At 51.0% G+C, this 12,308-nt stretch overlaps 1 protein-coding gene across 2 annotated transcripts in view; it reads right to left on the bottom strand.

Moving 5' to 3' along the window:
* The window catches only part of IL22RA1 (interleukin 22 receptor subunit alpha 1), a 36,686-nt gene that overhangs the window by 20,518 nt on the left and 3,860 nt on the right, over positions 1-12,308 (bottom strand). For both annotated transcript variants that reach the window (XM_054540177.1, XM_024257289.2), the window contains one exon: positions 2,521-2,866. In XM_054540177.1, coding sequence (XP_054396152.1) covers positions 2,521-2,563 — 43 coding nt within the window. In that variant the 5' untranslated portion in view covers positions 2,564-2,866. The remainder of the gene's footprint in view (positions 1-2,520; positions 2,867-12,308) is intronic.

Here is a 12,308-nt window from a genome sequence, read left to right as displayed (position 1 = left end):
AGAGAAGCTGGCCCTTGAAGAGTCCACAGCCCTCTCTTCCAGGCTAGGTCTTTGTCCAGCCCACTTCTGCTTCTGGTAAGGGAAGGGCAGTGAGGGCCTGAGCCTCAAGGAAGGGACTGGGGAGGGGCTGCAGCCTCTGAAGCAATCTGCACTGTAAACAGAGTCCTTAACTTATAAAACCCTTCCCTCAGGCCCCCAGGCTTGGGCTGTGGAGAGCAGGAGCTTGCGGGAAAATGGCGGCCCAAGCTGGCAGCTGGCTCGGAGCTCGGAGGCCCTGGCCGGCTGGCGTGGGAAATAAACAGGTGGGAAAATGTTGAGAGCCCCAGCTGGGTCAAGGCCTTGCGGCCTGGGTGTGTGTCTTGGATATGTCTGTGCCCCTCCTTCCCCAGACACGACTACGACTGCCAGTGGGCCCAAGGTGTGAGGGAGCAGACGGTTACTGATCCCCCTACTCCAACTCTACACACGAGAGGGGTCCTCAGGCTTGGCGAGGACCGATGGGGACAGGGAAGAATGGTCCGACCCTGCTTGCACATCCTCTGGCTAACCTCGAAGGCTGCCCTCCTCTCTGAATTTGGGTTCTGGCCCAGCAGCTGCAAAATGTCTTCAGGCTTCCTGGAGTTCCCAGATTGGGGCCTTAGGGATGGCGCAGGGAGGGGTCTACTGCCTCTACGCAAGGTGACGGCTGTGCCGTGGAGCCTTAGGATGTTGCTGACATCTTGTTTGGACGTGAGGCTGGGTGGAATTGGGGTCAGTTCTGGAGGGAGGGGTCCTGGATTCAGGGCTGAGTCTAAAGTTGAGGAGTCAAGGTCAGACCTGAACAGTGGCGTCTGGTTGGGTGGTAAGTCAGGGCAGAAGGGTGAGGGTGGGATTTGAGAAGCCAGGCTCCATCAAGGCTTGGGGTAGAGTCTGCAGCGGGAACGTTGCTGGTTGAGGTCAGTGTTCTGAGTGGGAAATAGAGGGCCCATCTGGGTTGCAAGGAGGCTGGTGGCTGAGGTGGGGGCATGTTGCCAAAGCAAAGGACCCTGGGCTACGTGGAGGTTGGCACCACTTTTCAGGAGGGAACTGCAGTTAGCTTCATGAAGTGGGGTAAGTGAACCTAGGCCCGCTCCTCTCTTTTAGGGGTGTCAGGGACTAACAAGATCTCCCCCTCTTTTCCCGCCCTCTTCGCTCCTTTTCCTCCTCAAATCTATCATCCATTCCTCAGCCTGTGTTGCTTCCGCACTTCCCGGGTGAAAGTCTATATTGTGAAATCTGGGGAGACATGTGTTGTGTGGAGCCTGGCAGCCTGGCGGATTTATAAAAGGCAACTTGTTTTTTCACATTCATGTGGGAAAACAATGTTCTGTCAACCAGCTGGGAAGCTAAGGAAAAATACACAAACAAGAAACGATTCCACATGCTCTGGAGTCAGCCTAAGATTGGGGGGGTGAGGACCCGGGGTGTGCAGCGCGAGGCAACTGACCCTTGACAATCTCCTAAGGGCTGTTTCTTGGGGTCCCCCATCTCAAATGGCTGGGAGCCTCTAGGATTTCTAACCAGTATGGCTGAGGGTCTAAAGGGACGTGTCTTGGGGCCTCGAGGGGGTGCCTCACATCTTCCTGGAACGCCCAGCCTGATGCCGGGAAGCAGACTGGAGGGGCCCCACAGAGCTGGAAGCCCTGGGGACGCAGGCAGCCCTGGCGGGACAGTGGCAGAGGGGGTGGGAAGCTCTGCCTTTTCGTGGGCCTCGTCCTGCACTTGAACAAGGAGGGCCTGGCCGAGGCCATACCTGCTCACCATCCTCAATCAGGACCGTGCTTTGACTTCCTAAGGAAGTTCCCTGAATTTCATGCAATGCACCAGGAGAGCAGAGACAGAGTCTAGGGTCTCATGTAACGTTCTCCATAACGATGAGCCCCCGGGCTCACTTTATTGGCTTTGAACACTATGCCCGTAAGACCTGTTTCCAAACGAGTCCTGTGTCTTAAGACCTATTAATGTAGCAGAACTGGCCACTCTAGGAGAAAATGGTCTTTCAGATCTATGAAAACAAAAGGGGCCAAAGAGGCCCTGCAGGGACATGGAGGGAGGCAATGGTGAACTCAAGCTTCATTTCCCCCCGTCCTTCCTCTGCCTCCCCTATCAGGCCAGTCCCAGGTGAGAGGCAGAGGAAGGGATGGTACAACCTGTGCCGACACCGTTTGAGGGACTGAAGGATGTCTGCCTCCTCCAGGCCAATTCTCCATTCACTGAGGTGTAGTGATCCAGCACCCCAGTTCAGACAGCTGGCTATATCCCCCAAGACCTGAGGGTCCTTTGGGTCCCTGGAAGAACCCAGGGTCTGAGGCACCCTCTCACGCCCCCAGCAGACTAAGCTGGGCATTTGCTTCTCCGTGAACACCCGGCACCCTGCTCAGCCCTAGCAGGGGAGAAACTGAAACTGGCTATGCTGGGGCTGGGGAGGGTGCTGGGGAGATGACCCTGATCGTTGGCCCCTGGGATAAGGGAGGTCTGACCACAGGGTAGATGGGCACTCACCAGCCAGGGATCCCACAGTCAAGATGGTCAGCAGCGTCCTCATCAGGGCCGGCACAGAGCCCTCCCTTGGCCTCTAGTCTGCTGTGCACAGAGGGAGGGCTGGGAGTCTTGGTGCCCTGGCAGCTGGCTCCACCCGGGCATGGGGCGGGGAGAAGGGGGTGGGTGGGACCTGAGCCGGTGGGGAGCAGGGGTACAAAGGTGTCCTGGCTCTGTGTGCTCTGGAATTCCAGGTTCTGGGCGGGATCTAAGGGAGTTCCCTTCCAACTTGCAGAAAACAGCAGTAGTAACAGGCTGGCTTGTTTATCTGGTCCGGTGGCTGATTCATCCCAAGTGGTTTATCAAGGAGCTGAGGGGCAGAAAAGGCAAGAATAATCCACGATATGCAGCCTTATCAAAAAGTAATTTGGCACTGTGGATCAAAAGCCTACACCACATACCTATCTTTTGCTTTAATAATTCTATTCCTAGGGGATTTACCCTGATGAAAATAACTGGACAAGAGAGGGGGGAATAAAAAGTACCAGAATGTTTCTTGCAGCAAAGGAAAAGCTGTGACTCCTTTGCTTTTCTGGCAGGAGGAGATTGAGGGCACCTGGTGCTCCTCCTTGATCCTCCATATCAAGGCAGGTCCCCATGCTTGGGGTGGGCTTGGGAACAGCTCTTCCCTAGAGAGGCCGTTGGGGGTGAGGAAGCCCAGCCACTCTTACCTTGAGTCTTTGGGTCTAGGATCTGCAAAAGGTTAGAAAAAAAATGGAACTCAAACCTTAGTGATTCTTTCTGCTGTGCTAGAGATGGGGCTGAACTTCATGAATGGGCCTTTGGTTCGGGACGATGAAGATTCAGGCTGCTCTCCCATCATTTTGCCATGTGGGGCAGGATCTGCACACAAGCTTCGTGTGAACGAAGTGACAGGTATTTAGGAAATAGTTTTCTCCTTCCTGCAGGGCCCGGAGAAGGTTGAAGGGGCCTGGGGCCTGGACTCTGGTCAGGGTGGACACGATCGGAGGATCCTGCCCCTGGGGAGAGTTTGCCTGGCCCCAGGCGCACAATGGCAAGTGAAATTTTAGCAGGGATCCTGCCAACGGGTTGGATGTAATGGGCTGTGATATCCTGGGATCCGTGTTTAAGTTTTTCTTTCCTGAATTGTAATTGTTTGTTATCAGCCCTGATTGCTAAAGTTGGTTTGACAAAACAGCCAAATCTAAGCTGTGCTTTGGAGGAATTAAGGTAGGGCCTATGCCAGTCATTTCCTGAAATTGCAGGAAACTACATTTTCCAGACTCCTTTATTAACTGCTTTCTGATAGGTTTAGTCCCTGGGGGAAGACTGGGGAGGCAGAGATCAGAGTACTTCTCCCCTCGTTTTCTGCTTTGAGTGGCTTCCCCAGCAATGGCTGTATCTCCTCTGCAGCTCCCGCTCCCTCTGGACAGTCCATCAGCCAGGCAACCCCCTATGTCTTTCTTGTTCCTGTCTGGAGGCCAGCTCCTGGCTCTGGCAACACCTTCTCCCCTCATCTTTCCCTTCAGTTGGTAGGATGGCACAGCTTCCTGCTTTGGGGAAATCTCTGAACTGTCTGTCCTGATTAGTGTCCCAGCTCCTTCATCCTCTGGGTGATGAGCTCCTTTACATTAAAGTCCCTTGGTCTGAAAGACTGGAGAGGTTTCTGTGCTACTGAATGAACCATGATGGATAGAGGGTTTTTGATGACTTTGATGACAAGGTGGTGTGGGGAGGCTACAGCCAGAAAAACAGTTTACAAGGGACCCTTAGGGAGAAGAGCAGGCTTTGGTCCCATGTGGCTGGCCGAGAGGACAAGATGCAGCCCAACAGGTCTGTGGAACATGAAAGTGGGGCCTCTCAGAAGCACTGGAAGAAGGAACTTGATGGAGGAAATGGGCGTCCTGTAGTTTCGAGGGCCTGTGGTTATGTAGGAATTAATGGGAAGGAAGACACCAGGATTGCTAAGGAATGTGGGAACACCCAGACTTCATTTCTAACAGTTTAAGAAAAAAATGGGTGGGGCGTGGTGGCTCATGCCTGTAATCCCAGCACTTTGGGAGGCCAAGGTGGGCGGATCACCTGAGATCAGGAGTTCGAGACCAGCCTGGGCAGCATGGCGAAACCCTGTCTCTACTAAAAATACAAAAATTAGCCGGACGTGGTGGCGGGCACCTGTAATCCCAGCTGCTTGGAAGGCTGAAGCAGGAGAATTGCTTGAGCCCGGGAGGTGGAAGTTGCAGTGAACCGAGATTGCACCACTGCACTCCAGCCTGGGTGACAGAGCGAGACTCTGTCTCAAAAAAAAAAAAAAAAAAAAACGGAGAAAAAAATGAAAACAACCTCCATGTCTGACAATAGAGGTTGGGTTAAAAAAATAGTAGTATGTCCACCCAAAGCAAGACAAATGCAGCTTCCAAAATAATGCTGGAGAAAAATGTTTCGTGACCTGGTAAAGATTCATTATATTTTTTTAAGTGAAAAGAGGCATAACATAAACTATGTACAGTACCACCCTGGCTAAAACGCACACCTGCACACACAGAGCAAACTGCGTGTCTTCATGGATATAGATGAAAACACTAGGGGCGTTATCTCTGGGTGGTAGTGGAATTGTAGGTGATTTTTCTTTTCTTCCCTTTGCTTATCTGCATTTCCTAAAGTTAATATAGGAAATACACTAATTTATATTAAGGGAAAGCAAGGTTACTAAACATAACAAATTGGCATTAAAGACAAGCCTTTGCCTGGGCTCTATCCTCCTCCTGGAATGCCATTTCTACTCCCTTATCCAATTCCCTTTTCCTCGAATCTCACCAAGACAGTTTTCTTCTTCTGCAATATGGCCCTTCTTGGTAACTCCAGCCCATAACATCTTACTTTGAAAGTCCTTCCAGGGGCCAGGCACCGTGGCTCATGCTTGTAATCCTGGCATTTTGGAAGGCCAAGGAGGGAGTATCGCTTGAGTCCAGGAGTTTAAAGCCAGCCTGGGCAACATAGTGAGACACTGTCGCTATAAATAATAAAAAATTAGCCAGGTGTGGTGGCACATGCCTGTAGTTCCAGCTACTTGGGAGCCTGAGGCAGGGAATTGCTTGAGCCCAGGAGGTCAAGGCTGCGGTGAGCCATGACTGCACCACAGCACTCAGCCTGGGCAACAGAGCGACACCTTGTCTCAAAAAACAAACGAACTAAATAACAAAGTCCTTCCAGAATGTGTGGTCTGGCCCGCATTTTGGCATTGTCCACTATGATACTTCAGTTGTGTTACATGTTCAAGAATGGAAAGGAGGCCAGGTGCTGTGGCTCATGCCTGTAATTCCAGCACTTTGGGAGGCTGAGATGGGCTGATCACTTGAGGCCAAGAGTTCGAGACCAGCCTGGCCAACATGGTGAAACCTTGTCTCTACTAAAAATACAAAAATTAGCCAGGCATGATGATGCACACCTGTAGTCCCATCTTCTCGGGAGGCTGAGGCAGGAGAATCAGGAAGAATGAGGAAGAATCAGGAAGAATGAGGCAGGAGAAGCAGGAGAAACTCCACTGGGAGGTGGAGGTTGCAGTGAGCCAAGATCACGCCACTGCACTCCAGCCTGGGCGACAGAATTAGTGAGACTCCATCTCAAAAACAAACAGGCTGGGCTCGGTGGCTCATGCCTGTAATCCTAGCACTTTGGGAGGCCGAGGTGGGCGCATTGCCTGAGGTCAGGAGTTTGAGACCAGCCTGGGCAACATGGCAAAACCCCATCTCTACTAAAAAAACAACAAAAACAAAACAAAACAAAAAAAGCTGGGCATGGTGGTGAGTGCCTATAATCTCAGTTACTCAGGAGGCTGAGGCAGGAGAATTGCTTGAATCTGGGAGGCGGAGGTTGCAGTGAGCTGAGACTGAGCCACTGCACTCCGGCCTGGGTGACAGAGCAAGATTCTGCCTCCAAACAAACAAACAAACAAAAGAATGAACAGGAGAGATTCGGGTTGGAGTGGAGGTGAAACATGAGCACTGTCTTCAAATATTTGAGGGGCTATTGCATGGAGAAGGCTCTAGACCCTTTTTGTATAACTACCTCTAAAAGGAAAACTACGGTGGTCAGGGGGAGACATATTAGAGAGGCCATTTTTTCAATTTAAGGAAATCACTCTCGCTATTATGGTGTGGCTGCCTTGAGAGGTAGAAAGGTCTTGGCTGCTGGAGGTGTTCACAACGAAGCTGCCTCCAGTGGCAGAGGTTCCCCAGATAACCTCGTTCTCTGGGCTCCACAATTGGATGGTGCTCGTCAAGCATTCTGATTGCAAAGAGCTCCCTGGTATTCCTCTGTACCCTCTACGTGGCTGAATGTAGAGCAGGTATCCAACATTGACTTACAGCGTTGACCTTCAGAGCAGTAGTTTCACCTTGCTGACTCTCAGACCTCCAGGAAAAGCACTTGTTTTCTCACAAATTTCTCCAGTGCACCCATGCACTGTCTTGCCTCCAAGAATGCCTTTCCACCTCCACTTTCCTGTCTCACTCTGATTCATTCTTCAGACCTCTTCTCAAATTCACTTCCACCAGGAAGCTTCCCCTGTGTGAGATGCTCCCGTGGTTGGGTTGGGAACACCAGCTCTGTGTTCCCATCTCCTAGCACATATTGCATGGTGCTTTCCCATTCCCCATGGTACTGACTACGGGGACAAGGCCTGGAGCTCGCTCTCCTGGGTGTCTCAGTGTCCAGTAGGAGCTGGCACAGAGCAGGTACTTCTTAAGATTTGCTGAATGAATGAGTGTGCCGGAGAAAGCTGGCCAGGGCTTTAAGACTGTAGGGAACATCTCCAAGCTATAGAAAAAGCACATTTTACAATGAAATACTCGGGTATATGACCTGCTCCTGTCCCTTCTCTCAACACCCAGGAATGCCAGAAGAACAACATCAAAAGGCAGTGGGCTGTTGCCCAGAAGTCTTCGGGGAGTGTGGAGTGCTGTCTCCGTAGTTAATGACTCTGCAGGGGCAGGTCCTAGAGGGGTTCCTGGTCATTCCTGGAGAGCAGGAGCAAGGAACGAAGCCTGAGAGCCCATCTGACTCCAAGGCCTGGGCTGTGTCAATCAGGGACATTGACTACATGGCCCAGGTCCGGAGCCTGGGTCTGGTCCCAACCTTGCACCTGACTTCAGGTGACTATGAATAGCTCTTGTCCCCTCTTGAGGCCTCAGTTTCCCTGTCTGTAAAGGAGGTTTGGTCTAGAAGGCTCCTAAGGGCCTCTGCAGCTTGCATGGCCTCTGCTTCTATGTCACTTTGGGGTTGGAAACCTCCCCTGACATCCCAGAATTCCCTTCATGACTAATGTCATTCACACAAACAAAGTCATTGTAGAATTTCCTGACTCTACTTATAATTTCAGCTCTCTCGGGAGTTTGAAGTTCCAGAAGCTTATTACATGTCTATAAGGCAAGTACAAGGCCCTGCTTCTTCATAAAAACATCGAGAAGATCATGCATTTCCAGCCAGGATGGGGGAGCACTTTCATAGGCCCCCACGGGAGCCAAGGGAAGTGAATGGAACATGGGCTTTGAGTAGACAGACCCAGTCTGAATTCTAGCTCTGCCACTTCCCTGCTGTGTGAGGGTCCCTTAGCCTCTCGTCCTCAGCTTCCTCATCTAGAAATGGAATTAAGTCTCTACTCCTCAATGTTGCTGGGTTGCTGTCTCTGGACAGTTTCTGAGAAGGAGGTCTCATGCAGCAAGCATCCTCTGTTACAAAATGAGGAACCCAAGGACCAATGAGGTCCCTTAAAAACCTTTGCAGGCTGGGCGCAGTGGCTCACGTCTGTAATCCCAGCACTTTGGGAGGCAGAGGCGGGCGAATCATGAGGTCAAGAGATGAAGACCATCCTGGCCAACATGGTGAAACCCCTTCTCTACTAAAAATACACTGGGCGTGGTGGTGCGCGCCTGTAGTCCCAGCTACTCGGGCAGGAGGATCGCTCGAACCCGGGAGACGGAGGTTGCAGTGAGCCAAGACTGCATGCCACTGCACTCCAGCCTGGGACAGAGGGAGACTGTGCCTTAAAAAAGAAAAAAAAGAAAAGAAAAAAGAAAAAAAAGCTTTGCAAAAACCTAGACTGCTGGTGTGCAGGTGTGGGGATGGAGGGAGGTGGGCATGAGGGCAATGATAACATTCCCTTAGAAGTTTGAGGCTGGGTGTGGTGGCTCACCCCTGTAATCCCAGCACTTTGGGAGGCCAAGGTGGGCGGATCACCTGAGGTCAGCAGTTCAAGACCAGTCTGGCCAATATGGCAAAAACCCATCTGTACTAAAAATACAAAAATTAGCCAGGCGTGGTGGCAGGCACCTGTAATCCCAGCTACTCGGGCGGCTGAGGCAGGAGAATCATTTGAACCGGGAGGCGGAGGTTGCAGAGAGCCAAGATTGCACCACTGTACTCCAGCCTGGATGACAGAGCAAGACTCCATCTTGGGAAAAAAAAAGAAGTTTGAGTTGGCCATCATTTTTGAGGCCCGATTCCAGGGCTGGAGAAAGTAACGGCATTGCATCCTGCAGGTTAGGTGTCCAGGCTGGGTTAGAGTTACTTAGAAGCAGGGGCTTTCATGAAAGGGCCTGGAGCTCAGAGATGGGAGTGTGGGGGCTCCAGGCTCCTACTGGACTCTGGCTTCCCAGATGGTCCACTGAGCACCTGGAGAAACAGACTCAGTGTGAGGTGGGATATGTCCCACCCTGGAGGCACCGCCCTCCTAGAGAGCGGCCTCTTGCCATATGCTGATGGTTTTGTCCACCAGGACAGGGCACTCCTCGGGAGCTTCTCCTCTTCATCCACTTAAATAAGCAGTTAGGGGGAAATAAAAAGACTCAGCTTATATAAAGCCATCACACCTCCGTGTCATGTATCGTCACACGCCAAGGGTGGGGCTCCCGGGGGCTGGAACCGGTCCTGGTGTCAACCAGTATCTCTTGAGGAACTGACTCATGGAGCTGACTCACGCATTTAGATATAACTTCTAGTCTGTTTTTCTAGAAAAAAACACCCTCAACCCTCATTACTTCAGCCCCACATTATGCACACAGGAATGAGCTCAGGGAAGATGCCTCAGGTAGCCATTGATCAAACCCTAAATCACATGGGAAACAATTACAGAATAATAAGCCCCAGACCAAGTGTTAAGGTCCTGTTCCGTCTCCCACGTACTGCCTCCATCATGACTATGCTCGTTGAGCAGCACCAGTGCCCCCTCAGAGCAGATGCTGGGCGAGGGAGGACAGGCACCCACGGGCAACGGGAATTTGGGATTAGGATGGTATCATCGCATGCGAGAGCTCCTGCAACCTTATATGTAAGTCAGCCACAGCCGTCCGCTTACTCCAATTCATACGCCAATTCACTCACTTATTCTTTCATTCACTTACTCAATCCCAAGCTTCCACTCTGTGCCAGGTGCTGGTGGCAAGAGGAAAAGCAACCCCTTTCCTAAAGGAAGTTTTCAGGGCGTCCATTATCCCAGCCCGGTTGGGGTAAGACCGCGCCCAGCAGCCCTGACATACCACCACTGTCCAGGAGGTGGCAGCAGACAGGCCCGGAAGCTCAAGGGTGAGGACCCAGCAGTAGGAGGAGGAGGAGGGCGGGCGGGTCACCTGGAGAGGACGTCCTTCCCTGTCTCCTGGGAAGGACCAGATACCCGAAGATGGCCACAAGCAGGCATGGTGGCGGGTGCCTGTAATCCCAGCTACTCGGGAGGCTGAGGCATGAGAAGCGTTTGAACCCGGGAGGTGGATTCACTGTCTCCTTGTCTTTGTGAATTAGCAAGGACATTTGGTTACACGTAACAGAAGGCCCTGGCTTAAATGCTGGGGTGGGGGAGGAAATATAATTTCTTAACCCTCACGTGTTCATAGTAGAGACAGATCCCCCTGTAACAAAAGACAGATTAACAAGAGAAAAACAAACAAGTCTGTAATACGTGTGGCACACATCAGGAGGGAGAAACCTCAAAAGAAAGGTGATGGTGTAGTGGCTTCTGACTCTGGCTTAGAGAGCATCTGCAATAAAGAACAATAAATTTTATCCTGACAAAACGGTGTCAGGAATAACGCTCAAAATCCTAAGGAAATTGAACACTCGAACAAAGGATTCTTAGCAAAGTAATTTTACTTCTGCGCAGACGGGTGCCTCCTTGGCCAGTCGCCATGAGAGCACACCTGAACAAAGGGCAAGAGAGCCTTTACTTCTGACGCAAGTCCTGCCCCTGTACGCTTTCCCCATTGGCCGGGGTCGGGTCGTACAATCTAAACGAATCCCGGTTGGCTAAACATTTGAATTTTTTTACATAAGGTGGGCACACAAAGAAATTGGAGAGGGCGGGGAAGGGGTGTCTGTCATGAGCTAGAAAGTTAGTCTTCTTTCCAAATAAGGAAAGGAATGTGAGCTGGTACTGATGACCCCTGGTACTGTGGTGTGCCTGGGCATCTAACAAAGGCAAAAAGGAGAAAAAGGAAAGGGGCGAGGGGTGTACTGTGAATTAAAGAATAAAAGATGGATCAGATTATTTGAAGAGAAACCTCATCATATCCCACAACGGGAACCAGGAAAAAAACCCACAATACATTTTAGAGAAGTGGCAAGACAAAAGAAAGTAGGTTTAGGCTCCCAAAGGAGGGACCTCTGAGAAGATAAGTGCATGAGAGTAAACTGATGGCATAAGGTTTGTAAAAGTTGTCTCCAGTAAAGAAGAATTTATAACCTGCCTTTCGGCGGAAAGAGGGGAGCTCTTCCTCTGTTTGCTGCTTTTTAATTACCTTAGCTAAAAAATATTCAAAAATATCGTGTCAAAGAGGCATATTTGGGGGTAACACATTCTGGTTTCTTTCATGGACTTGTATGTAGGTTGCAAGGGGCTGGGCATGGTGCCTCATGTCTGTAATCCCAGCACTTTGGGAGGGGAGTGACCAGCTTGGCCAACATGGCGAAAACCTGTCTCTACTAAAAATACAAAAACTAGCTGGGCACAGTGGCTCACTCCTGTAATCCTAGCACTTTCAAAGGCCGAGGCAGGCAGATCACTTGAGGCCGGGAGTTCAAGACCAGCCTGGGCAACATGGCGAAACCCTGTCTCTACTGAAAAAAAAAAAATACCAACATGGCAAAACTCCATCTCTACTAAAAATACAAAAATTAGCTGGGCATGGTGGTAAGCATCTGTAATCCCAGCTACTCAGGAGGCTGAGGCAGGAGAATTGCTTGAACCCGGGAGGAGGAGGTTGCAGTAAGCCAAGATCACGCCATTGAACTCCAGCCTGGAGCCAGAGCGAGAATCCATCTCAAAAAAACAAAACAAAACAACAACAACAACAAACAAAACAAAATAAAAAAATCCCAAAATTAGCAGAATGTGATGGCGCACACCTGTAATCCCAGCTTCTTGAGTGGCTGAGGCACAAGAATCACTTGAACCTGAGGGGTGGAGGTTGCAGTGAGCTGAGATGCGGAGATCACGCCACTGCACTCTAGCCTGGCTGACAGAGAGAGACTCTGTCTAGAAAAAAATATTTTTAAAAGTGGGATGAAGTCGAGGCCCGGGTGCAGCTGCACCTGGGGGAAGGGACCAGAAGCAGGGGTTACCGTTTCTTGTCTTGGCAGCCCACGTGGCAGTGGCTGCTTTCTTGTCTTGTCTGCGGACTGTTCCTCAGACTGGGAAATGCGGCCTGGCAGATTGGAAGGTACCTGCTCCAGGCCCAGCCAGCCAGGGAAACTACTGAATTCCAGGGAGAGGGACTTGTCGGATCAGCTAGGCTTGGGTTTAG

The sequence above is a fragment of the Pongo abelii genome, chromosome 1, assembly GCF_028885655.2.
Source record: "Pongo abelii isolate AG06213 chromosome 1, NHGRI_mPonAbe1-v2.0_pri, whole genome shotgun sequence".
NCBI lineage: Eukaryota > Metazoa > Chordata > Mammalia > Primates > Hominidae > Pongo > Pongo abelii.
The sequence above is the reverse complement of the archived record's forward strand: the minus strand, read 5'-3'. Positions and strand labels throughout refer to the sequence as shown.